General features: G+C 39.8%; 3 protein-coding genes across 8 annotated transcripts in view; 2 read left to right on the top strand and 1 right to left on the bottom strand.

Moving 5' to 3' along the window:
• The window catches only part of LOC100698750 (adiponectin receptor protein 2), a 29,840-nt gene extending 23,804 nt beyond the window's left edge, over nt 1-6,036 (top strand). For all 4 annotated transcript variants that reach the window (XM_025899627.1, XM_025899629.1, XM_019346838.2 and 1 more), the window contains 6 exons: nt 1,067-1,243; nt 2,086-2,257; nt 2,934-3,120; nt 3,202-3,389; nt 3,852-4,045; nt 4,146-6,036. In XM_025899627.1, coding sequence (XP_025755412.1) covers nt 1,067-1,243; nt 2,086-2,257; nt 2,934-3,120; nt 3,202-3,389; nt 3,852-4,045; nt 4,146-4,274 — 1,047 coding nt within the window. In that variant the 3' untranslated portion in view covers nt 4,275-6,036. The remainder of the gene's footprint in view (nt 1-1,066; nt 1,244-2,085; nt 2,258-2,933; nt 3,121-3,201; nt 3,390-3,851; nt 4,046-4,145) is intronic.
• A 771-nt stretch (nt 6,037-6,807) lies between these two features.
• The window catches only part of LOC100691087 (putative homeodomain transcription factor 2), a 57,862-nt gene continuing 37,374 nt past the window's right edge, over nt 6,808-27,295 (bottom strand). For 2 of the 3 annotated variants that reach the window (XM_005451687.4, XM_005451688.4), the window contains 15 exons: nt 25,652-25,817; nt 24,176-24,337; nt 22,974-23,202; nt 22,745-22,891; nt 22,491-22,647; nt 17,615-17,682; nt 16,730-16,858; nt 16,557-16,642; nt 15,896-16,088; nt 15,680-15,811; nt 15,505-15,591; nt 13,853-14,008; nt 13,678-13,773; nt 13,451-13,576; nt 6,808-10,771 (listed from right to left, as the gene is read on the bottom strand). In XM_005451687.4, coding sequence (XP_005451744.1) covers nt 10,751-10,771; nt 13,451-13,576; nt 13,678-13,773; nt 13,853-14,008; nt 15,505-15,591; nt 15,680-15,811; nt 15,896-16,088; nt 16,557-16,642; nt 16,730-16,858; nt 17,615-17,682; nt 22,491-22,647; nt 22,745-22,891; nt 22,974-23,202; nt 24,176-24,337; nt 25,652-25,817 — 1,955 coding nt within the window. In that variant the 3' untranslated portion in view covers nt 6,808-10,750. The remainder of the gene's footprint in view (nt 10,772-13,450; nt 13,577-13,677; nt 13,774-13,852; nt 14,009-15,504; nt 15,592-15,679; nt 15,812-15,895; nt 16,089-16,556; nt 16,643-16,729; nt 16,859-17,614; nt 17,683-22,490; nt 22,648-22,744; nt 22,892-22,973; nt 23,203-24,175; nt 24,338-25,651; nt 25,818-27,295) is intronic. The other variant, XM_005451689.4, reaches the window with a different exon arrangement.
• Nucleotides 17,693-20,481, top strand: LOC102077753 (trichohyalin-like). The gene has a single exon (XM_005451686.4). It carries the CDS (start codon nt 19,084-19,086, stop codon nt 20,335-20,337), a length of 1,254 nt encoding a protein of 417 aa, XP_005451743.2. The 5' UTR covers nt 17,693-19,083; the 3' UTR covers nt 20,338-20,481.

The raw sequence follows: 27,295 nt of genomic DNA, 5'->3' as shown, positions 1-27,295 counted from the left end.
ATGCAGTCAGATAGGGATGATAAAATGCATATTTTTGCATGCGTGTATTCTCTTACAGTTTTTGAGCACACATTTATAACTTCCTAGGATATGGGACCATTTAAAAGCTTTGCAAGGACTGTCTAAGGAGTTGTCAGTAACGGCGTTAAAAGTAGGAAGAAAAACGATGGAGCTGAATTCTCGAGTTGTAAATTTATGAATGTAAATAAATTGTTATGTTTGCTGGTTTGAAAAGTGAAGTAGATTAAAGGGAGGTCAGTTTATTTTACATTTTGGCTTATTTTTAAAACACTTCATTGTGTTGCTTCAGTAGACTTGTCTCGCGTGCTGACAGCGTATGAATCAGCACGGCCCCTCGGCTGCACGGGCACGAATCTGCAAGGCGGCTTTTGGCTGTTTGAGTCTGAGAGCAGCTGGAAGTGTTAAAATCCTGTTTTTATTTACTTAGTTTGAACTAATATTAGCTTTTATTTCTCATTTATTCATTTGGATATTTAATTACCACTACAATATTTTATTTTTATTATATATTAATAATTATATTGTGCAATATGGGAAAAAATCTATAGATTTATTAACATAGCACATTTAAACACATTAAAGTTATGAGTTAGACATTGACTGAAGTGCCGCACATGAAGCCACTCATGTGAACTATAAGATTAGAGCAAGACAACTAAAAGAGAGTTACAACTTTAAGAAAATAAGAAACTTAAAATATTTAATTAAAAAGCTGTTGACTGGTGAAGAAACAAACACTCTAATTTGCTACAGTTAGCTTCAGATGAAAGTGGTCTTTTATATTCTCAGTGTATGATCACATTGTACAGTCTGTGTGCTCTTCCAGTCACTGGTCAGCAGTAGGTTAAGGAAAGGATCCATGATGAATCTTGTCGCTCATGTTGAATGTAGTTTGCACGTGAGAGGAGGATTGCACAAGCTTAGATCAATGATAGCTCCCACATGTTTGAACTGGGTAGCGTGCAGCCAGAGCAGGTTCATGGTAAAGGTGTCAGAAAACAGCTGGTCCTCTTCGACTAACTGTGGTGTGTGTGTTTCTTTGCAGAGCGTCCGAGAGTGCGACGACAAGAAAAGGGTAAGCGAAGAGGATGACGGAGGAAGAAAAGAGGAGGAAACGGAGCAGGAGGAGGATGAGAGGAACAGTGATGAAGGCTTCATGGGAATGACTCCACTCCTGCAAGCACACCACGCCATGGAGAAGATGGAGGAGTTTGTACACAAGGTGAAAAAACAAAAGAAAAAAAACCCCAACCTAACCCCCCTCCCCACACACACACACACACACACACACACACACACACACACACACACACACACACACACACACACACACACACACACACACTTCAGACCCTCGTCTTAACTTATCTGAAAAGATTGTTAGGGAGCGCTCCACCTTTTAATTCCACCGCCCACTAAATTAGGTACTCCTCCCTTGGGGTATGTTTGCTTTACTGAGGAGGTTTTATAACAACACTCAATAAAGCCACATAGTAAACGACACCAATAAAGCCATAAAAACAGCTACGGTAGAGTTCTGTGTTTGCTTAGCTTTTCTTTTTTTTTTTATCGCTTATACAGAATGTGTTTCAAAAGATGGAGAGTTTTAAAAAAAACAGTTCAGTAATTTTAAAGTGTAGTTTAAGAGCATAAAGCTAAAAAAGGCCAGCACTGTTACCCTGCAAGAAGCTCTTCAGATGTGGTTCTTGATACGTACAGATGTAAACAGTTACAACACTGTGATGTAAAGATGCGTCACTGTGTCGAAAGAAAAATAAGCACGCGACTATACGAATTAGAGTGCATGCTTTTGAAACAGCACAGCCTGGACGAGTGTCCTGTAGCTAAAAATAGCTGTATGTAAATTGGTGGAGTTAATCACCGGAGAGACACTGTCAGCATCGCCATATTTGCTCTATCTGGAATCAGTATATCTATTTACATAATAGTTGTCATTTGACACTCCTGATCTGCACTCCAGTCCAGTAAACTGCAGCAGTTTTCCATTCATACCAGATCATGATGTGCTAAAGCTTTCCTCTTTTTTCCTTATTAACCAATCAGATGTGGGAGGGTCGGTGGCGCGTCATTCCTCACGACGTACTCCCCGATTGGCTGAAGGACAACGACTTCCTGCTTCACGGCCACAGGCCTCCCATGCCTTCGTTTCGCGCCTGCTTCAAGAGCATCTTTAGAATCCACACAGAGACGGGAAACATCTGGACACACCTGCTAGGTAAGACACACACACACACACACTGAGAGAGTTTTCTAAAATTCAATACTTTTGTGCATCTTTAACCTTCTGTATTCTTTATTTTAACCTTTAATCCTAATCTTAAATTGTCTCTGCAAAAATGATGAGGCATGATGAGATGGCAGATGTACTGGAGCACGCACGCACACACACAGACACACATGCACACACACCACGAGAGCAGGATTAGGGTTAACGGCTGGGAATTACAGGAGTGGGATTGTTTTTTCCTGTGTGTATTTCTGTAATGTATTACTCCACTCCTTCCCATTTTATTCTTCAGCTAATCTGCATATTTATCCAGACTTCATTAGGTAACAGAGAACCTTGTGCAAACCGACTAACTTGTTACGTTGCATAAAAACGTGTGTCGAAAGCCGAGCGGCTGCTGTCAGTAGACAGATCCAGGAAATCCAGCTGGTTATTTTTCTGCTTGAGTGAAGGAGTTGTAGTTGATCCCAGTTTTTAAAACTTTATTTTATCCTTACTTCTACACCTCTGTAAACAAGTTTTGTTCTTCTCTCTGCTGCCACCTTGTGGCGTGTGAGAGTGTGCACCTCAGCATCATTGTAGTGGAGAAATTGTGAGTCCTGATACTTTTTCATTTTTAATATCACTGATATCCATCTTACCCTGTCATCTCATCTCTCTGCAGGCTGTTTGTTTTTCCTCTGTCTGGGCCTGATGTACATGTTCAGACCCAACATGTCTTTTGTGGCTCCGGTCCAAGAGAAGGTGGTGATCGGGATGTTTTTCCTGGGAGCCATCCTCTGCCTCTCGTTCTCCTGGCTCTTCCACACAGTCTACTGCCACTCTGAGGGCGTATCCAAAGTCTTCTCCAAGTAAGAAATGTCTCAGTCTTCATGCTTCATTGGGCACGTCTTTTCTTCAGCAGTAAGCTCACAATGTTGTTGTGTCTCCAGGTTGGACTACAGTGGGATCGCCTTCCTGATCATGGGCTCCTTTGTCCCCTGGTTGTATTATTCCTTCTACTGCTCCCCTCAGCCCTGCTTCATCTACCTGATAGTGGTGTGTGTACTAGGACTGGCCGCCATCACCGTGTCACAGTGCGACTTCTTCGCTACTCCGCAGTACAGAGGAGTCAGAGCAGGTAGATTGGGTTTGTGGTCATGTGGCTTCAGGCCTGTTATTTGCAATAGAGGATGCTATATTTGGTCCATAAACTGGATATTTCGCTGCTAAGGTGTTGCACTAAGCTTTGCCTCAATGTAACCGTGATTGATGTGGTGTAAAAATATTATAAAATATATAAAAGCATTTTAATTTAAAATAAGGGGCAGCTGGAGTCTATGGCAGCTGTTGTAGCTAAGACCATCTCTGGAAGGAAGCTGGATTACCCATAGAGATCAAACTCAACGCTGGTTAAATTCTTTTCATTAAAAAAATTAAGATTGGTCTTACTTGCTTGGTTGCTAGGTGTCTAATCTAATAATCCATGAGTCAAAAAAATCTGTTATTACAGGTTTAAGTTGGTTGATAGTCGATGTTCTTAAAGCGGCCCTTACTATATCTGCTCCCTCGTGTATTCACTTTGTGTTCCCTCTCTGTTCAGGCGTGTTTGTGGGCCTCGGTCTGAGCGGCGTGGTTCCCACCCTGCACTTTGTCATCAGTGAGGGTCTGATCAAGGCGACCACCATCGGCCAGATGGGCTGGCTGTTCCTCATGGCCACTCTCTACATCACCGGAGCCTGCCTGTACGCCGCCCGAATCCCCGAGAGGTTCTTCCCCGGCAAGTGTGACATCTGGGTGAGTGTCTGTCGCCGATAAGGAAACAGGGTTTCTAATCCAAGCATAATTCACCGTGGTTCTTATGTCCTGCTGTTTTTGTCCTTCTTTCCCTCTGCAGTTTCACTCCCATCAGTTGTTCCACATCTTGGTGGTCGCCGGGGCTTTCGTTCACTTCCACGGCGTCTCCAACCTGCAGGAGTTTCGCTACACGGCAGGAGGAGGCTGCACTGAGGATGGCAATCTCTAACACACATACAAACATACACTGACCCTTTCATCATTCACTGACACAGTTTTCAAGGGAGGCACCGGTTCTGATATCCACAGATATACACGAACAGACACACACACACTCACTTCACCCCCAAACTGAAGACCGAAGTGGCTTGTCCTTCTCAGAGGACGCGATTAAATCCAACTCTCTGTTGTCTGTCCCCATTTCCTCTGGCTCCGTTTGCTTTGACTATAAAACCACTTCTGTGACAGCGTGTTTTATAAAAGCAGTTTCTGAGACTCTTTCCAGGAAGTAATCCTTTTGTTCGGGAGGATACCAGACATTCAAACCTCCCCATGTTCTCTTCTAGGATTAATGGTTTGGTTTCCAGCAGAAGCATAATTCATGCTTTAAAAAGGAAAAAAAAAAAACATTTTTTTCTCTTTTTTGCTGAATGCTGTTTTCCAAGTCGCCTCTTTAGAGGATGCAAACAAATGAAAGAATGGAAAAAAGAATTGAGTGCAAAATTGATTCTTTCTCTCATTGTGAAGCTTTGCAAATGCGGACAAAAGGGTTAATAGTCACTTTTAAAATTTAAAAAACAACAAAAAACAAACAAAAAAAACAAACAACTTTTCCATGTAAATAAGATTTCTAAACTTTGGGTTATAGATTTGTAAGAAATATATATTTAAAAAAATGACAAAAAGTGATGGCAAGAATAAATATGATAGATGGTAAACCAATTAGAGCCGAGGGGGAGAGGCGTCAATTCTAGACTTGTTCCAGTGTTCGGTGGGAGGTGCTTCAAGTAACTTTTTGTGCGTAAGGACACGAGGTGAGGGAGGTTTTAGAGGAAATTTATTGGCACAACATCCAAATCCTATCAAAACATAGTACGCTGTCTCCAATGGCGACACGGAAGTCACTTACAGGCGTGAAAACCTTACAAACGGCAAGCAGCACAGATTTCGTCTTAACATCAAAAACTATGATTATATATTTATGAGTTATCTAAATATGTAGCATCTTCTTTCTCTGATTGAATTCAACCTAAAGCTTATTTTTGCTCCACCTCTATATGTTTATTTTTTCTAATATTTCCTTAAATGATTTATTGAAACGCATAAATGATACTTTTCACGATATTTTTATAAACACGACCCCAGAATTAGGTAAAACTGGAATCATTCGTTTCTGGTCCTCCTACATGATTCCTGATGAGATTCATGTCCACAGACCACAAATATTTAAAAATAAAATTAAAACAATTTTCGTTCTTTTTTTTTTTTTTTTTTTTTTTTTTCTTTTTTTTTTTGATTGCATTTTCATTTATTCGCTGCTGTTATTGCATTTCAAGCTTTAATTTTACATATTTCTTTTCTTTTGTTTGCTTCATTGGTTCGTTTAGTTAGGCGAGGGCCATAACGTTCCTCCCTCCAAACGTTACGACTTAAAGGGCTCATGATTAATTAACACGAGATGAACTTTCAAGTTTATACCAAAATCTTACAGCTTGCACAATAAAACACTTCTGAGCTTGTGTTTCTGGGGTTGTGTAAACTTTTAGGTGTGCAAGTAGAAAGAAAGTTGATCATCTTTACATTGCAAGAAGAATTTTTTGTTTTCATCTCTATTTTTTTTCTTTCTGTTTCTTTTCTCTAGTTTATATTAAATTATTTCTCTCGGGGAGGGCATACTGTCTGAAGCACACAGTTCGCTCTGGTGGAAGTGTTTGATTGCAATAGACCTTTATATCTGCTGTATTGTTCTAATAAAAAGGTTTTTGAAGCGGTCACTTTGTCTTGGAGGTGTTATTATATACGCCACACTGAGATTGCATCACATAATCTCCTTGTTTTCTGTGTTACTTAACACTTTAAGCTGCAGCTGAGTTCCAAGTTTTAAAATATTAGGTTGTGGATGCTTTACAATCCTTCTTCTACCCGCACTTGGTGTTGGATTCCATACATGTCGATCCAAAGTAACTTTCCATGTAACCCCCTCCACCGGGGTTATTTGTGCAGTGATATTCTGCAATGTCCTGCCCTCATCACCTGATACAGGCTTTGCTGACACCTTACTGGATCGAGACGCCGGCATGTGGGAATTGAACTTGAGACATCGGCTCCAAAGGCGTGTAGTCTTACCACTGTGCTATCTAGCTTGCTCAGGCTGTCTGTCAGTCAGAGAAACTGCAGTTGCAACTTTTTTGTTATTAATACAGTTTTCCTTATTCAGTTTTTAAATTTAATATATATTTTGCTAGGAAAATAGGAAATGGGTGCTGTGATTTCTTGAAACGTGCACACATACATGACAACATTAAGGCAAAAATGGAGTTGACAAGCTTGAAGGTGAATATTTGGTATGAGCACCTTTATTCTTCAACAGCATCTGAACTCTCTTAGGCAGTTTTTTTTTTCCTTGTAATTTCTTTAAGAGTCTGGAAACATTCAGAGATGACTGATCTGTTGATTGATTAGATATTTTTGCCGTAAGAAGCATTTGATCAAGTGCAACTATAAATATTTAAACAACCGAAGGAAAAGAATAACACAAACAGTTAAACAACAAAAGAATAAAGGATTCAACATCCATTTTTTTTAATTATTCATATAAAAACAGATCTTATTGAAAGACCAGTTCACAAAAAAAAAAAAACAGTAAATATTTAGACTTTTGGAAAACAGCATCATAACACAGTCCTTTCCTCAGATTCACTCTCATATACACGATTCAAACGTCTCGTTCCTAAAAAACCAAAAACAGTCGAGCATGCCTTTTCTAAAGAGGGTGAGGAACAAACATCCTGTACAAATAAATGATGAAAGAACAAAAAGGAAATATTCTTAAAACCAGAACGCTATAAATACATTCTTTAACCAGCAGAGACAAACAAATACAGTTAAATTAAAAGCACTTTGGTCTTCCTCCTCAAACACACTGAAGATGATTATGCTCGCATTTATATGAATGAAGCTTGTTCCAGTGAACTGAGGCAACCATTTGTTTCTTTTCTGTGGGCATCATTACTTCACGTACCGTTTAGGATTTAATTCACACGAATCACCAGTACACACGCTGAGCTAGCATTCGCTATAACACCAGACACGCACAAACTGTATCACGCAGAGTGATGTACAAAAAAAAAAAAATCATGTTGATACAAAGTAACTTTTCTTCCATTGAGAATGTGTTTTTAAAGTGCATGTCTTTGTTCACACACAGACACAAGAAAGACTTCGCTGAAGTGTCGTGTACACCAAAGTCTAAGGAGCTCTGAGCGTTCAACAGCATTTTATGTTAAGTCCAGTCAGTTTATAAAATATCTGAATTGACTGTGACCACCTTTATTTAGGGTTCAGTTTTATTATCTGAATGAACCTCTAATTGAGATTTGACCTGGTGGAGTGAAGGGAGAGGCAGAGATCTCCAGCACAAGTTTCTATTTCATTTATCCAACATTTTGCTTTTTGCCAGGACAGTTGAAACGGTTTGATCTGGGACTGGGAGTCGATAATGAAACCATCTGCTATGCAAGTACGCTGCTTAACGAGCTGTTGGACACACGTTACATTTTGGCAACCTATTTTTATGCTGTTATATGAAGTATCCAGAGAAGTTGCAGTTATCAGTTCACATTTTAACATGAAAACTTCAGTGTGAGATTTACCAAAAATCTTTGTTGGTCCAGTCATCTCTGTATATTTAAAGGGCATCCACACAGGAAGCAGCTAGTATTGATGGGGCCCAAGGTAAACTTTCCTCAACTTAGAGGTGAATTGATGCAACTACTGGCTACTGTTAATTGACACACTACTGGGTTGAAGATACATTTGAGCAGATGTGGGCATTATCTGACCATTGGTGGCCCATGACAATTTTTTTTTTTTTTTGAAATTTACATAAGTTTGTGTGTGCAACCAAATACAGTGGTAATAAAAATGACGATATTTTATGAGACCCGAGCTTACTAGCCCTGAACGACTGCAGTTTTTAACAAGATGTGGACTATTTATTATCATCTAAATAAAAACCTAAGTCAGAGGTAAAGCTGTGTGGTCATTTGGTATGTTTGAATCGCTATTACAAGATTAATCATAAAACAAAATACAAGAACTTGACTTTTTTACAAATCTACACATCCAGGGATAGAGCAGTCAAGCCCAGCGTTGTGATTTCTCACAAAGAAACAGTAAACAATAAAAGTCAATTAGTGTTTGGTGGAGAATGTGCCCCTCTCTAGTTGAACCGTAATAAGATGGACTGAGGACACTGCAGGAAGTCTAGAGCTTCGGTTGGAAAATCGAAGTGGACAGATTTGACTTTCTCTTTGGCCCTGGATGAGAGATGTGTCATCTGCGAGACAGACTAGTTACTAATTTTTGTACATAAAAGAACGGAAGGAAAAGATATTAGAAAATCTGGCAGGAAGGCAAGGTACTACGACACGGACTTGTTCACAGAACTCCATGCTTGGATAGGTTTTAGCTGATGAGGTCTGAACCCAGAACTGAAACTGGTATTTCTGTCAGAGTTAATTTTACGCACTGACTAATTGTTGATGTTGCAACTAAAATGGTTTGTTCTACTTTCAGAGGAGCGTGAGACTGAAGATGGTGACATAGGCTACCACACAGCTGCCAGGTGTCTCAGTCTGGGCAAAGTGTTAAAATAAATAAATATCAGATACTGAATCTGACTTTAATTCACTTGTTTAAGCCCAAAACAGACTGGATGTCTCTCACTGAACAAGAAACAAGAACTGAAAAGCTCCATTAAACTACCTGCAAAATAGCAGTAGCACTTTGTATAACTTTAAATGTTATTTTCACAGTTTTGGGAATGTTGAAATCAAATAAAAATGTCAAATGGGCATAGTAGAAAGGCCAACATTTTATTTTTATTGCCTAATTGTAACATCTACTCTTATCAGTAACATCTTAAAGAGAAAATATTGAGCAGACTTGAGTTCAGCTTATTGGTGCAGCCCTCCACAACAGTCTGTTTCTCATGTGGCCCTTTGGGAAATAAAGCAACTGATTGTCAGCTGCAAAGCCACACGTGGCAGACACATTGCTTCCTGTGTGGACACATGTTTATGTAAAAGCCCAGATCATAAAGAGTAAACCTAAACCAGAAACCTGACATTGCTGACAAGTAAAAGGAGAAACCAATGTAGAGTCTTTGCATGTGTTCTGAACAAAGAAAGCTGACAGGCGACACCGTCGAGCCGTTTAAAGCCAGTTTACCTGCAAATTTAATGGACACAGTAGATGCTGTGTCAGCTCTCCGAGGGAAGTGTTACCATCTACTCGCATATTGCTGGAAATGCTGCTGAAACCACTGATGCGGATCGTAATATTAAACTCGAGCAAAAATTGAAAGGGGACTTGCTTCAGGTCACGCTAACTAATAGTGAAGAATAATTGTGGACATGTTGAGTCTTCTTTCTGTTCACACGTCTGCGGCCGTGTCGCTTTTATCCCTTTTTGGTTTTGGTAAATGTCACCTGCTCTCTAGTTTTGTTTTGCTTTTAAATACCTGGAGAATGGATACTGTTAACTTCCCTTAAGAGATATTTGCATGTGGCCTGAGTGTGAACAGGTGCAAGACACCTGCAAATGTCTTCACCAAACCAGTTAGCAGCTAGATCTAAAAGGTGTCTGTGAAGAGCATTTACTGTATCTTAAAGAACATATTACACCTTCAGTATTTGTTTGTAATACAATTAAAAACTGTTTGACGAACTCAATTTGTTTGAATAAAACCACTGGACTAACATTTGCTTTTTTAAAATCTGTTTTGTTTTGAAACTCAACATATAAATAACATTCAGTTTAAGCAAAAAAAAAAAAAAAAAAATGGAGAAAAAAAAGGAAAAAATACAATAAAATATTTTTGCCTGCAAATGAGTTAAAATGAAAAGCTGCAGATGGAGCTGAGAACCTCAACCATCACTTAATAATAACTTATTCACACAGTGTTTCCCCTACCAACAACTCGGGGGGCAAGAGGAAAAAAAAATAATGTGGGGGGGGGGGGAAGCACACTACTGTGTTTTTGTTTGTGAAGTGAAGATGACGTTACTCCTGTTGAAGCCAACTTCATGTGTGTAAATGCAAAAAGCTTCCCAACAAGTCTTGATCCGTCTAAAACGACAGGGGAGATTTGCTTTAGAGCAGAGGGGAGGAAAAAAAAACAAGCGAGAAGTCACCCCTCCAAAGCGGTAACCTAGGGGAAACACTCATAACACTTTTGTTGACAGGTAAAAACCGAACTTTGTGTCACAAAACACAAAAACATGAAAGAAACTAGAATTCAAATAAAGCCTAGGTATAAACACTGAATGGGTAAATAAATAGTCTGTGAATTGCACAAAGTGGAAACGTTGAAGGTCAAAGCACTCTGATATGTCGAAGCTGACGCTCGGTCTCTCGGTGGGTCGGGCGAGCGTTCAGCCAGTCAGTGAGAGTGAAGTGTTGACGCCGTTTCTCAGTCCACTGTCATGATTTGATCTTCCACAGCTGTGAACGGGAACAAACGAGCACACATTAGACACGCAAATCGGAGAATTCAGCCAATCAGCAGCTACAGTTTAACCACAAAACGCAGGAAAGGTATCAAAGGTAAGATCAACAGTGCTGCAGGAGGAGCCAGATTAGGTGTCAGCTTATTAGACATTTGGTCTATTTTGTTTATATCTCTGCTAAATACTGGAAACTATACCCAATAGTACGAAGCCAGGCAAATCTATGTTAATTAAACCATGCAAGCATACCATGCAACAGAAACCACCCGAGTTTCCTTTTTCTTTTCTTTCTTTTTTTTTTTTTTTAAACCTGCCTAGATCACCACAGTAACTTAGTTGTGTGCAAAAGCCTTCATTTTTTATAGTTTGCTAGGGAAATGGGTGAAACAGTTTATTGAAATGTGCAAACATACATGGAAATACAGAAAACAGGCAAAAACAGAGTTTCTACAATTATAATGAGCTTGAAAGTCTATATTTGTGTGACATTTATTCCTCAACCTGAACTCTCTTGGGCAGCTTTCTTCTAATTTCGTTAAGCAGTGTCCAGGAATAGTTCTCCATGTTTCTGGAAGGACTGCTAATTAGGGCTGCCACGATTAGTCGACTAGTCACGATTACGTCGACTATCAAAATCGTCGACGACTGATTTAATAGTCGACGCGTCGTTTGAAGCTTTCTAAGATCACAAAAGACGCAGGAATAAGTAGTAGGATTTAAGAGTGTAATAACGGACTGAAACAGAAGATGGCAGCACTGCATTTACAAGGATGCCAGCTGCCATTAAACCCCGAAGAAGAAGAAGTAGCTCTGTCCCAGAATTCATAGCGCAGCCCAGCTCAGTTTCCAACAATGGCGGCAGCTAGTTAGTTTTAATATTACTGTTATTATTCTTTCTGGGTCACAAAATAAACGTTTAACATATTTTCAGGCGAGAATGTAACTGTGTAAACCTCAAATATCTGGTCAGTTTATCAAGACACCACATATTTTCAAAAGCGCTCCGACATTTTCGGAGACGTCTGTTAACTACTAGCTCAATAGCTAGCCGGGGGCAAGGCTCACTACAGCCCGTGAGAACACCGGACTCCCGGCAAATCGTTTTCAAACCCACCGCCGTCTTTCGCTACTCAGGTTTAACATACATAAGTCACTTAGATAACTTAAAAATGTTATTGTTTGGCTTTTTTAGTATTTAATTTGTTCCTGAGTAAATCGGTTTGGCTGAGATTAAAGTTATAGTTTTTACACAGCTGAATAAACGTCAAGCAGACAACTGGTTATCAGAAGTGTGAGATGCTCCAGAATATACTCCGGTGTCCTGTTATATTTTAGATAGCAAGGAGTTTATTAAACTTCAACAAAAAAATCTGCAAATTTCATTAACATTTAATAAACTATCATCTTGTCTTTATTTTTAGTTAGCACATATCTTAAACACTTAAAGCTGTAAGCTAATGATAGTTATATAAGAGCAGATGCATGCTGGCGCAATAAGCTGTACGTTTTACGTTCAATGGATGCATGATCTGATTAGTCGACTAATCGCAAAAATAATCGGTGACTAGTCGACTATCAAAATAATCGTTTGTGGCAGCCCAACTGCTAATACTGAGCTGGACCTCCTTTTACATTTAGAACTGCCTTCGACTTCACTGGTTCTTTACACTAAGCTGTAAGTGCAATATAGATTTTCTGCTGAAGGAAAACATTTTGCAAAAGAAACCTGGATCAGCTGTATCTCACTAGTATCACAGGAGGCTGTGAAGTTACAGCAGTGAAAAATGCAAAAATGCATGCAGGAACCTTTCGTGCATTCAGCTGGCTATGCACAAAATACATGTTTTCGTGCCTAATCGGAATCTGCTGCCACAGCTAATATAACACAGAATAGAAAAGAGTACATTTTGCTTTAATTTGGGTAACAACTAATATGATTTCAACATCTCTGTCATTAGGTTTTGAGACACAGTCAGTCCTGAATGCACCAGTGTTTAAATCCATCAGCTCTAATATGCTAGATAATGTCACAGACAAATGGCAGCACTAACAGCACACTGAAAAAATAAATATTAAGTTATGAATTCACATTTTCTACAACACAGATCTCTTATTTGCAGCATCATTGGCTTTTACAATTAGAATTTTTATAGCCTGTTTTTTGTGAATATCTGTCACCTGTTTCTGTGATAATATCTCTAAAGTAGGAGGCAATTAATCCATTTTTGTGAGGAAGACGAGTGAAATGACACACCAAGCACCCCCTGTTACATGAGCTCATCCTGAGCTGCCTCAATCAGAAACGCTGCTGTGACACACGTCATCTCTGCCTGGGGTTCAGATTTTTGTCGAACCAGCTAATGCAAAGAAAGCCTGTCTACGACTGCCTTCGATTTTAAATTTGTGGTCATCCGCTCCCTCATAGGTCAGAATTCAGCACACGTACTTCTCCATCACAAACTCATCTTACAGGGATTTGAATTTACTTTATGACATGTTTTAACCCAACATATCTTGAAAACTCAGTTTTGGTGCTAAAAAGGATTTTCAGTCCACATTGTCTTCACATGGAACTAGAATCTATTTTGCACCTTTACTGCAGATGGTTTTTTGGTCCATCACAGGACAGACGTCAGGATACATCTGACTAAAGAGCGTCCACACATAAAATTACCTTCAGGTTAAATCCTAACAGGTCAGATATGACTCCTGACACAGCAGACAGGATGACCACCTGGGTGATGTTGTAGAGCAGAGGGTTCATCGTCAAACCGTACAACCTGAACGGAGTATCCAACTCCTGGAGAAAAGGAAAGGGGGAAAAAAAGAGTCAGATTGTAAAAACAGGGGCAGTTGGTGCCAGATGATCAACAAGAAAGGATATTGAGACAGTGTGTGTACCTTGAGTAGTTTGGTTGCCAGTTTTAAAACATTGTTGACCAGTGTCAGCTCCTCCTTCTTGTTTGGCTTCTTCTCCATCTTCAGATACAGGTTAATCTGAGAGAAACGCAGTGGATCAGGGTCAGAGTTTGGACACGACCCTGATCATACTTGTATTTTGTGTGCGTGTCTGTACCTGTTCAGTGAGCAGGATGGAGGTGTTGCTATACTTCTTGCTGGTCTCCGAGCCCAGAGTGACGAACCGGAGCAGGAACAGAGTCAAACTGGAGCACCAGATCACCAGTTCCCAGTTATAGTGACACTCCAGGAACGTTTCATGGACATGGAGCAACTGGAGGAAGAGAGATAAACACACTGTTCAGTTTCTAAAACCAAAAATAAAACACAGACTTCCTGATACTGTAATTAGTTGTTTTTTTTTTTGTTTTGTTTTTTTTAATGTATATGAAACGCCACATTTGTAACAAGCTGCAGTGTCTTTCAACTCATTATTTTCCCTTTTTACAGCACAAGTACTGTAAATGTCACAAAATAATTATTCTGAAGGTCGATGCATTCACATATTTGCTCTTTATCAAAACGTACAGATCATCTGTACTTCAGCTGGCGTGTTCTGCTAATTGTCTGTATGACTGACCTCTGGTGGCATAAACTGTGCAATACACATGTAAGCCACATCTGCATCCTGTAGGTTTAGGCTCTGCAGCCAATAAAAACTTGTTTTACTGATGTGGAAAAAGCTGTTATGTAACATTTTGTGGCCTCACAGCTTTTCAAGTAAAGATAAAATCTTTTTTGATTACAACATCTTTAAAGTGACTATAACTGGCACGGCCGGATTACCCTGCAGTCCTATCTGCTTGATCACTTTTTACACACAAACAGAGCTGATGATGTCAAACACTCCTTCAGTTCCTAAGCGCAAACGAGCATGGCGGCGCCACTGAAAGTTAAAACTGTCTAATTCTTTCTGTGCCAAAAAACAAACAAACAGTGAAAAGTAAAATAGCAGCAAGTTTATTGGGTTAGTGAAACTGGGCTACATGATATATAGTGATGAGCTACCTGGTGGGCAGCTATAGTGTGATTAGGCTTATGCAGGCGGTTTTATTTCGTAAGTTCACATGAGGGTCCAGACTTCCCATGAATGAGAGGATTCTACACTTTGAATGGCAAGAATCGATGGTGCACAGTAGTTGCATGCTGCTTTGGTGAGACATATAGTTACATTTCTCAGGAAGTGTGCATCAGGTTACTCTGTAGAGCTTCAGGGGGGTTTGTGATTACGACGTAGCTACGGTGCAGGTGTCCTGCTGAAGCATAAATTCCCAGTTAAAAGGGATTTTTTTTTTTTTTCCCCTTGAAGTGTTGAAATAATTAGTACCCAGGTCACCATGACCTGTAGTTTAGAGTTTTTTAAAAAAATGTAGATTAAAGACGATTAACCGAAGAATGACAATTTAATATACTCTGAGAACCGTGGGAAGAGGAATCTTCCCATTGAACTTTTTTTGCGATTTCCTGCCTCTTTGAAGCAAAAAGAGCCCACACAAACACATGAGACATCAGTGAAAAGTCCACGACGTCCTCTATTTAGTACATCAGGACTTGGTCGAAAGATATAGACCAAAAACAAATGTCCATCACAGAGGACATAAATGAATATTTTAGGGGACTTGAGTATTTAAAAAAATAAACAAAAACAAAAATCTGCAGAAGTGAAAAGGGCAAGAGCAACACTTTTTCTAACATTTCTTTATCCACTTTGTAACTTTAAAAAAAAAAAAAAACTTGTATATTTTGCTGATTTGACACCTTCAGAGTTACCTGAGCACAGCAGATGAAGACGACTGACAATGTGAGCAGGAAAGCAGACGATACGATGACATCCACCGAACGCTGAGGACCCCGTCTCTGCAAATTCAACAGTTTCTCCATTTGTGTCTTTACTTAACATTTAATTTGTTCCAGTTGTACATTTTTAAGACTTTTACTTTTGTACCTTGAGGTAGGAGCGTAGCGACAGCCACATCTTGATGTTCTGAACTTTCTTCAGCCTAAAATGTGGGACCTCAGACTTCCTCGCTCTGCGGGCCGAAGTCAGGTGACCAAAAAGTTTGGCAAACAGAAGTCTCTGAAACATCGACGTGATTGTAAGTACAGGGACTGTTTATCCGACTTGCAAATGATCAGCAGACATCAGCTTTCATCTGTGCACCTGTTTGTACGTCCTCTCTGCTACGCTGAGCAGGAAGAAGAAGAGCCAGATAAGGCAAACGCGCACCAGGAAGCTGAGCGTTACCATGGTGATGACCAGGACATCGGAACCAGACCCACACCCCAGCGCCACAGACAGAAGCTCATTGGCTGAGAGAGTGGTCAGCTGATCCGAATCACGGTACTGAACCAGTCTGCATAGGAAAGAAGGATGTAGGTCGGAAAATAAGAATTTAAATGTGTAGATTTATAATTTTACATTTTTAAAAATGATACATGTATCTGAAACAGTTTGGCAAGGGTAACAATATTAAACACACAGGCATTAACATGATTATTCAAACTGTATTTTAACTTCTAAAAACGCAGTTAAAAAACGAAAACTGCTATTATGACGAGTACATATAACAGTTTTACATAATCATGGTTAGAATTACTACCAGTAACAATGTTGCTATGGAAATCACCACGTAGGTAGGCGAGTTGGCTTTCTTAAATAAAATTATTCACAGATATGTTCTGGATATTTACTTTTGCCCTGGTAAAAACCATTCTTAACATTCATAACAGCTGATCGTCACTATTCAAAAGATTTCATTGGGACCACTATTCAAATACTGACCACACGTGTTGTATGCCGGGGTTTGTGTTGTGTGGATTACCTGTAAGCAAAGGGTGTGAGACCAAGTGTTACTGAAACTAGGTTCCCAAAGACCTGGTAACCGATTCCAGGAGTGTAAAGATTCACCTGTGAAAATAGACAAATTATATGAGTACGGTGCCCTCGTTAGGGTTTCAGGCCTCGTTTTTTGCTTGTATGGAAAGTGTCCCTCACTCTGTTCATGATCATGCCGCTGATCTCCAGGACAGACATGTCTGCTTTCTTGCACTCGTTTCCTTCCCACACGATAGCGCTCACCCTTTCCAGGCCGGGGTTGGAGCTGTGCAGCCAGGGAAGGTGACCCTGCAGGGAAACCAAACACCATGAAATACTGACACCTCTCGTCACGGCAACTACTACTACTACTTCAGATCATCCCACCCCATTCCTATTATCCTCCTCTGTATGTCCTCTTTCACTATGTCCACAAAGCATCTGTTTCTCCATCCCTTCTGTGTGACAGCTCCATATTCAACATCCTTTCTCCAATATATCCACTCTCTCTCCTCTTCACATCTCCAAACTGCTCAGCCTGAGCATCCCTCTCATATAATCCTGTATAATCCTACTCAGGTCTCACTACCACCTTGTAAACCTTCCCCTTCACTCTTGCTGCCATCCCTTTTGTCACAAATCACCCCTGACACTCGTCTCCACCCATCGTCTTCTCCTCTTTTGTGCACCAACTCCAGTTGTTTAAATCATCTACCTTCACCTCCTCTACTCTATTTAGTGAACCTACTCTGCTCTATTACTGCTAAAAGTGGAGGTAAAAGTAGGGTGACCAAAATTCCCGTTAAACTTCAAGTCATCCTAGTGACATATAGTTATGTTTCCTCCCATGAATTTGTCATAACTGTTATTCACGTCTTGGCTCACTGTTTTCTTCTAATCGTGATATTGTAATGATAGCTAACAGACAGAGTAGCAAGATTCCTCTAATCCCGTGTGAAATACAATAGAGTATAAATAACCTCCCTCAGTCACTGAAAAAGTTTGGTTACTCAAGTACTTTAATCCACAAATCCTCAAACTCCAAGTGTGAGAGCATTTACAGACCTGATGGAAAGGGTCGTCTCTGTATTCCTTCTTGGCCGGACACACAGGCGTTCCTCCTCCTTCTCCCTCTGTGAGGAAGAGCAGCGATAGTTCATACACATTTTTCAGAGTCAAATTCAAGCACTTTTTAAGCACTTTCAAGGTCCATTTTCAAGCTTTTCCAACACATTACCAAAAAAAAAGAAAAAAAAGAATGCATGCTTCACTTTGCATCACCTCAGTAAGACCATGTAAAAATAAAACAAATCATCTCAGGTCGACCTAAATGTCCTTTGTTCCCCTTTTGTTAAAACAGAGAAAAATGCACCACACAAAAATACTGAAAAAGGAAATTGTTGCCTTATATGCATATAGTGTACAAACTCAAAACACACATTTCTCTTAAAAATTAAAATGCCCAAATGTAAACAAATCAACTTGTTAGACATATTCATCTCCACTTGAAAAAAACAACAACAACCCCACAAAACAAGAAAACTTCACCAAACACCACAATAATACACAGCAAGGCCAAATTAATAAATCCTTTATTTCCTGTGTGACACAAAAATAGGAGACAGATGTTTGTTTTTTTAACTAGTTAAAAACCCACGCCCAGAAAAATGGGGGCTAAATGGAGGAGATCACGTTTAAACAGTTATATCACAAGGTCAGAAATATAAAGTGCCGACATGAGTAGTGTCAGAGGTAATATCCATATTTTGATATATGATTTAAATGTGAACCAAAGCATATTTTCAAAGGTGTAATATGCTATAAAATACTTCTAAAAATTAGGTGAAGGAAAGAAAAATGTGATTTTTTTTTTTACATGTTTGAGTCACAGTAACTTTGACATAGTAACATCTGCAGTAATATTCTGATGACATCTCACAAGTGTTAGTCTTGTAACAAAATAAAGCTGTTTACACAGAGTTTGTAATTGGAGAGAAATACTCCATTTATTTTGGTCATTTCATTTTCAAGCAGGAAGCTCACCCTTTTTGTTATACCCTTTAGATGAATAGAGTTTAATTAAATACATACTCTTTAAATAATGTTCCCTTTTATAAAAAGTAGGATAACAAAAAGATAAAACATTTATTATAGCTCTATTACGTAGGAAAAAACCTGTCTTGTTGTCTGTTATATAATATTAGGGATGCTCGTGACAATTAATTTCTTGATCGACTGGACTAACCAACTAGTCTAAACCTCAGAAACACTGAAATTTAAGTTAAGTTTGAAAACTGTTTAAAAAAAAAATACCCCATTCCAAAATGCCTTGTGACAATCTCATTGGCTAACGGAGCGATGATGTCACAAGGCAATCTTAAGAATCTTAAATCCTTTGAAGTTTTTCCATAAATAGGGGTGAGACACAGCAAGTTTTAGTTCGTTTCTTCGCAGCATTTGTGTTTGCAGCCTTCAAGCGTTGACCACAGAAACCTTTGGAAAGCTTTTCAGAGTCATCGTATACGAACTCCAACATGTTTCCAAGAAAACACCAACCAAGTCAAAAAGATTACGCCGCCTCTCCTTCCTGGCGTGGTCGGCCAGTTTCCCCAAATGGCGTCTTATCCTTCCAAAAAGCATTACAGGACAGTAGGAAGGAAAACTACCATCTCCAGAGAAAAATTCAACAAATTGAAGAGGAGAAACTTCAACTGGAAGAGAAGTGTAGACTAATGGAAGCACAAAACAAAGTCCTGGAAGAAAGACAACAGCGCCAGCCCGACATAAAACTTATTAATGAGGGCTGGGGAATCAAATTCGGACAAGCCCGAGAGCAGATTGTGTACCTCATTAAAGAAAATAAGGAAAAGAGCGCGGAACTAAAAGAAATGACCAACCAGTTTCAAGACAGGAAAGCGACGATTGATGAGATACAAAGGGATCTCCAAAACATGGACCAAAGGAATCAGCTGCTCCAAAGACAGTTCGATAAAGCTGTGGAAAAAAATAAAGAAATCCTCCAACAGAAGGAAGAACAGGACAAAAAGCAAAGAGACATGCAGCACGAACTCAAAGGGATGCAGGAAAAATACAGAATGCTCAAAGTAAGCTTGGATGAAACACTGCGCCAAAATAAAGACCTCCTTCAAGAGAAAGAGCAACAGCAAGAAAGACTGAAAGAAGGAAAACATATTGTCCAGGACTTTGAGTCTAAAAATGTAAAACTGCAAGAGTTTTGTAACGAACTAAAGGACAAAACAAGTGAGCTGGAAGGAGAAAATGAAAAACTGGAGAAACGCTGCTCACAGATGAAGAGAAGGATCGATCAAATGGCGAGAAATAACTCCGAGCTCATTAAGGGGATATTGTTGGAATTCAATAACTTGAAGCGGGAAAACACTGAAATGCAGGCACAAAAACAACAACAAGACAAAATACACGAAGACCTGCAGCGCACACTCCAAGAAATCCAGGGAAGAAATGAGCAGTTACAAGACATGCACAAAGAAGAAGAACAGAGAAATGCAGAAATGCACAAGGACAAGCTAATACAGGAGGCAGCATCCAAACAACTCAAAGACAAGCTGGAAGAAAAACAAGCAAGATTAGAAGAGGTGGAACAAAGATGCGAGAAACTTGAGAAGCAAAACGAAGAAACAATCGATGAGTTAAGAAATCTCATCCTGGAGAAAAAAGCGCTTGTGGAAAAGTCCATGAAAAAGAAGACCAAATGGTTCCGCTTGTTCCGGAGGAGGGACGCTACCGCTTCCTCACCTGTAGCAGCCTGATCTTGCTCCACCTCTGTTCACCCCCCCCAACCAGTCCCGGCAGTTGACTGTCCCCTCCTGAGCCTGGTTCTGCCGGAGGTTTCTGCCCGTTAAAAGGCAGTTTTTCCTCCCCACTGTCGCCTAGTGCTTGCTCAGAGGGGGTTGTTGGGGTTTTCTCTCTTCTCTTCTGTTTCTTTATTTACTTGTTAACTTTTTGTTGTTACCTCATTTTACCTTGTTTCTTTATTTACTCGTTAACTTTTTGTTGTTACCTCATTTTACCTTGTTTCTTTATTTACTTGTTAACTTTTTGTTGTTACCTCATTTTACCTTGTTTCTTTATTTACTTGTTAACTTTTTGTTGTTACCTCATTTACCTTGTTTCTTTATTTACTTGTTAACTTTTTGTTGTTACCTCATTTTACCTTGTTTCTTTATTTACTTGTTAACTTTTTGTTGTTACCTCATTTTACCTTGTTTCTTTATTTACTTGTTTAAGTTTTTCTTTATTGACTTGCTTGTTTAACTTTTTTTTCAACTTATCTAACAAAATAAACCAATTGAATTTATCCTTTGAGTATTTTTCGTCTAATCTTTACAGACTTTTTTCGACACATTTTCAAACATTCAGATCTGTCTTTTATTTTCTTCTTGAAACCTCATAAATGGTGAACTAAAAACCCTGGAACATGGTTTGAAACACTGAAATTGTTTCAGCTGGAACCGGCAAAGTCATACGTGTGCGTGTGTCACAGGTGACACGGTGTCACTAGTTAGGTCATCATGTTTAGGCTCATTCACTATTTAGGCCAAATCTTTAAAACGGTGTCATTTCATACACATTTTCAATTCATTTCAATCGCACAAATAATTATTTGCAGTATCTTATCTGATTTATAATGAGAATGTCATGCCTGATCATTTGCACCCACAACACCAAAAATGGGGGCCAAAGGGAGGAGATCGCGTTTAATCAGTTACAACAAGAGGTCAGAAATGTAAGTGCTGACATGAGCAGTATCCACAGAAACCTCTGAATCTCAGCTAAATCTCATATAAACCATTTCTATAACCACCAAACACAGCAAAGACACCAAACGGTTAAAAGAGCAGTTAGATCAGCATGAATCTGTGGACAGGTAATATCCATATTTTGATTTATGATTTTCTGGAGTTAAATGTGAACCAAAGCATATTTTTAAAGGTGTTATATGCCATAAAATACTTTTAAAAATTAGGTGAGGGGAATAAATCCAATTTTTCTATGTTTGAGTCACAGCAACTTTGACATAGTAACATCTGCAGTAATATTTACACCTCTGTTGACATCTCACAAGTGTTAGCTTTATTTTGATACCAAGATTGTATACGGTTTGTAATTGGAGAGAAATACTCCATTTATTTTGGTCATTTCATTTTCGAGCAGAAAGCTCAGAAAACCCCCGAGGGTCTAACAGGTTAAAGTTAAAGTTCAAATCAACATATCACTTTAAGCATGCACAAGCATCTACCTAAAATCTATTTATTTAATCTATCATGTGTGATATAATTATGTAAAATTATGATGTATTGTTCACCTCCTTTAAATAAACAGGCAGCCTTAAAGTATGAAATATTCATATATTAAAACACTTAAATTTGTCTGTTGTCTCAGTGGCTGATAGTGCCCCACAGGCCTCAGTGTGAACTTGAAGCCATTATAATGTTTAAGTTGTTAAATATGTAAGTGTTCACAATAAACAGATTTTGAATGAAAGCCAGGGAACTTCGGTAGCGCAAAAAAGTGGCTGTTCTTTGTGCCTATAAAACAGCAACCTCCAGTTAGTGCACTCATCCCCTAATGCTCGGGGGGAGGGGCGGGGTCACACATTGAAACAGACTGATATGCAGAGGTGCAAGGCAGCCCAGGCGGAGAAATTTTACTTTTACACTTTGTGACACATTTTATGTCTCCAAGAAACAATTCAGTCACATAGTTATTTGTGGTGAATGAAATACAGTTTCAAGCACGTTTAAGCACCACATCTGAAATTCAAGCACTTTTCAAACCTTGAAAAGACAATATTAAAATTCAAGCATTTTCAAGGATTTCAAGCACCCGTACGAACCCTGGTATGCGTCTGAGTTTAAATGACTTTAGTACCCAGCAGATAATTTCTACATCTTCCTCTCACCTGTCTCTGACGTGCAGGACGATCGGCACTCAGTGCAGTGCAGGAAGTCCTCCCACATCAGGTCCTCGGTCTCAGACTCGTGTCGAGTACTCTCTGAATCCTGAGTCCTCAGACTTGAACATCTGGAGCTGCAGCTGGTACCAGACTTGGGGACATTCTGACAGAAAGGAGAAAATGACTGTCATTTGTTTAAATTTGTCCAGTATGAATGAATGAATGAGCTTCCTGTGAAGGAGTTATGTGTCCATGCTAACCTCCACAGTGTAGTGTTTCTTATAGTGGTGCGTATTCTTGCGATTTCGGAGTGCACAGTCACTGTTCATTCTTTCCACTCCCCTGCGGAGGGCGCTGTAGGACGCTTCAGGGTCCTCCTCACTAGAAGCCTCATCCGACGCCGGCTCCTTAAAAACAAAGTGACATGAGAGTCAAATCCACGACAATATTAGGGTTAAAATATTGAAGTAATGAGCACTGATAGGTTACCTTATTACCGCCGGCCAACAGCAGTCCAGTGTTGCGGGCAGCGTGACCGTGTGCAGGCTGCGTGTGCGGGTTCCAGCACACCTCATCAGCCCTATTTAACAAATCGCATCGCTGCTCGTGGAGCTGGAGCCCCTCTTCGCTACTGCGATTGGTCACGCGGCCGTCTAGCGACACGTAGCCATTGTCCGTTTCTGTGGATTTATCGATGGAAAGCTTGGACTTCTTGGACCTTTGGTAGGAAGCGAAGGAGAGGAAGAACAGAAAGAAAGCCAGACCGGAGGTCGATGGGGGGGGGGGAAGTGCAGGAAGAGACATATTTAGATAAGCAAAGTGGCAGGGCTATTTTAAACTAGTACATAATTAGAGTTAAAAAATTAGACATGCAATAACAAACTCACAACAGGATGCATTCAACACAGCAATGTGGAACATTCACACAAAATAAACGCTTGTAATGGCAGCTAAGTCAACATCGAGTAAGATACCTGCATTTTAAAATACAGTGTTTTATCTGTATTAAATTATAGTACAGTTGGTGATACTGCTTTCTGATACTCATTACAAGAGATTTTTTAAAACTATTTTTGGAATAAAAGAGCGTGAATCAGATAGAAGAAAGAGTGTTTTGGAGCTAAAGTGAGTGTGGCAGATAATCAGTGGATAGATTTCTCAAATAAAGAGCTACTTGGATCTCAAAAAGGTTCCACACTGTTGCAGTCTGCTGAAAGCTTGATCAAGTAGAAGCATGGGGGTTAGGGCTTTACTCACCAAAGACATGCACCCCCCCCTGCCCCAATGCTTCTTTTAAACATAGCTTTATCAGCAAGTTACTGGCATAAAATTTAGCTGCAAAATCCACCTGCACCTCATTAATGAGGGAAAGATTTGGCACTACAGGAAGCAGAATTTACATAGGCGTTAACCTGCAGAACTGACTTTACATTTCAGCACTAAGCTTGGCTGTTTAGTTGACCAATGAGGGGGACGGTGTTCTCCATCCCTTCCTAAATAAATGTTAGGTTATGATGTTGCAGCTAAAGAAGCCCAGGTTAGGCTCTGAGGCAAGGCTGGGTTTTTGTTTTCAAAAAACCCAACGTTTGAAATTCAGAGATCTCTTTGCAAATTAATGGATTCAAACTGCAGCCCAGCCCTGCCTATGTTCATCATCTCATTGTAGGAAGATGGAAAATGAAAATACACACCCAGCTTTACAGATATCATGCCAGAAATCTTGGAAGAAAGCACCCAGGCTGTATGTGGTGCTGGCTGAGTGGGAGTGTGGCGCCCCCTCCTGTGTGTTATCGGTAGTGCTAGACCCGTCGCCTTCCCTATGCACCTCCATCTGAGATGCCTTCCTCAACTTCCTTCGGTTTGGAAAAAAGTGGAGAGACACTTAGAGCGGACCCGGAGACTCCTGACACCACAGCCGTGTGTCCACCGGGAGTCTGGCTGCACCTTCATCGTAACACTGATAATACAGTTCAACCAACACAGGAAGCTAAACTCAAAAAAGGTGCTGTGACTCAGCTGGCACCCGCTGGACACACAGGCTGAAACAGATCAAAGGCAAATTCTCCCAAAATCATCTTCTAGGCTGTTACTCTGCAAAAGTAGATTCATGATATATTACAAACTAAAATTTAAATATGATAGCATCAAAACAAAAAGATGATAAAATAAGGATTAGGATGCTTCCTATTTCACGGGTGTTCTTTGGGTTGTGAATGTGATAAATTGTGAAATTCTGTGTTTACTTATGCAGGACATTAACATAAAAAATGATTATCAAGAAATTTGATTATCAGTATTTTAAAATAGGACACACAGGAGAGGTGCAGGACAGAGCTTCTTCTCAAAATTTAAAAGCAAAGAGTTCATTATGATGATCACTGGTTTAAAAAAAAAAAAGAAAGAAGTTAATTTAAATATTTTGCTGCTGTCAAGTGATATGACGACATGTCTCCATAGGGAGAATAAGGAAAAGAGCGAAAGGTCACACAAACAAACTCCTCTTTGATCAAATGTGATTGCAGTCCTTGTGATTTTCAGACTTAACCTTAAGGTGACAGAGAACAAAGATTGATTTCAGTATTGAGGCACACTATTTTTTGTATCCCCAGAAAACCTTTCCAAAACAGTGGCATGGTCCAATTTTCTTCCCAGGAGTCTGAAAATTGTCTTTATGTTACTGTGAGCCAGAAAAGCAGCCACACACCAAAAAGCTTTGAACCAAAAAAAACACAAAGGGAAACTCACAGACTGCAAATCTAAACACTACAAAACACAACAGCAATAAGCAAACTACTCTACTTTCTCACACGCACACGCACAGCTCATTTAATCTTTAAGCAGTGACAGCACATTCAACCAGGGTGTGTTTTAGTAGAGATTTGACTGTTTTATACTTGACATTAACTGAGGTCAGATACACCCCAGCAACAAAAGAGGTTTTCATTCATTTTTTTTTTTTTTCCCTTCACTCTTTTGATATCTCGTGGTTTGTATATCAACTAAATACTGCCTTTGTTATTTCACATCTTCCTCTTTATCTCTTCCTGATTCTCTCTTTTGTCCCTGAAGGGCTTTATCTCATATGATGGCTTCACCTCCTCCCCATCCAGTCTTCCCAAAAGCTTTCACTCAGCAATACAACTTCTCAGCCCTCCTCCCTTCCTTACCTGCGTCTCTTCCCCCCACTGCTGGAGGCAGGTTTCGGGGTCCTGGTGGAGACGATCTGACAGTGGACGGTGCCCAGCAGCAACATGAGCAAGACGGCTCCAAACACCTCGGTGGCCGGTATCCCATGAGGCTGCGGGATGGTTACATACAGGACTGCTGCAGCGACTGTGAGAAATATGAACAAACAGGATTCATTAGAGCAGAAACAGACATTAAACAGCAGCAGCTTGAAGACAAAACTGCAGGTCTACACATTACATACAGCTTTTTTTAATCTATAAGTTCAACAAATGAGTAGAAAAACAGTCTGAATGTGACTCAAGTGAGCAAAAGCTCCTCGAATGTTAATATTTTGCAAGAGAAAAACACACCAACTCAAAAAAGCAAAAAGAACTGATGAGTTTTAATATCTTCCCCTGGATTGGCCAACTGCTCTCCATCCCATCCCTCCATGTTACCATTTTATTTGTTGTCTTTTTCTTTTTTTTCCCCCAGTGTATGCTCAACAATTTAAAAAAAACAACTTCAAGTTATTTTCATTGTAGTGTCAGCAAGAAGGAGTGTGGTGTTTTATGTGGTGTGTAGACGAGGTCGGCAGGAAGGGTGGAGGGAGAGATGAAAAACAACAGTCTGTTTTCTTCAGGGCAGAAAAGGTCAACGTGATGTAGGTGGTGGAAAAATACCGTTCAGTGCTCGTGAAAGTGTTTGTGCAGAGAGCGAGTGAGCGTGTGCATCTGCGGGTGTAACCTAGAGGTGCTTCTTATAGAAGTCTGTGCATTTTAGGAAAAACATTATTTTAGAAGCGCTTTGGCAGCTGTTCAAGCAGTTTGTGAACCTGGTTTTAAACTGAAGATTAAAGAAGAGGAATAAATTACCCTTATTGTCAGCTCCATGGTTTTATTCCGGGACTCTGCTGGAGTACCTTTGCATGATTCACAGTTCAGAACAGTTGTGTCTTATAAGAGGCCTCAGTTCACCCTCCAAAACAAACTATTTTAGCTCCTCACACTTTAAAACCACTTTCTTCCGATTGGCAGCCCTTCACAGGTTTTCAATAACAGAGAGCTGGGGCTTCTCTGTTCATGGCGAGAAATGTGTGTGCCTATTCTCCTAAACCACAGGTGTCACCACTCAGACAATACCCCTCACGTAAGTGCTGATATAGGAAGAGAAGAAGTCAAAACTAGAGGGAAAGACTTTGAAAACATGAACAACATGAAACAGCTTGTGGAAAAACGCTCTGCCAACTATTGCAACTTCTCCCTCTCTATATCTGCATATCTCTGAGCCTCTGTCCCAGAATCTCTTTAAAATGGCAGTGAAATCCAATACAATCATACATGCGTGGCTTCAACCCAGCTGCGACTTCAATGTTGCAACACGGCAGATCAGGAGCCGCAGAACCGACCAAAGCGCAACAATCTGCTAGACCAAAGTAATCATGAGGCTTTTGTGCAGCACCCTCTTTGTGACTGACAGCTGTCAACCACTTGCAAACCAATTGGATAATACACATTTTCTCTAGTAACAGCAGGTTGCCAGGGAGTCGTCTAAGTCTGTGCTTAGATTTAAAAGTTTTAAAGTTTGGTCACGTTTAATATGATCAAATCTAAATCTAAAGAGCAAATATATGTCAGGAGATA

This window comes from Oreochromis niloticus, linkage group LG17, assembly GCF_001858045.2.
Source record: "Oreochromis niloticus isolate F11D_XX linkage group LG17, O_niloticus_UMD_NMBU, whole genome shotgun sequence".
Lineage (NCBI taxonomy): Eukaryota > Metazoa > Chordata > Actinopteri > Cichliformes > Cichlidae > Oreochromis > Oreochromis niloticus.
The sequence above is the reverse complement of the archived record's forward strand: the minus strand, read 5'-3'. Positions and strand labels throughout refer to the sequence as shown.

What these genes read in the sequence shown, in the direction of transcription:
- LOC102077753 (XM_005451686.4), top strand. Translation starts at nt 19,084, where the DNA reads ATGTTTCCAAGAAAACACCAACCAAGTCAAAAAGATTACGCCGCCTCT.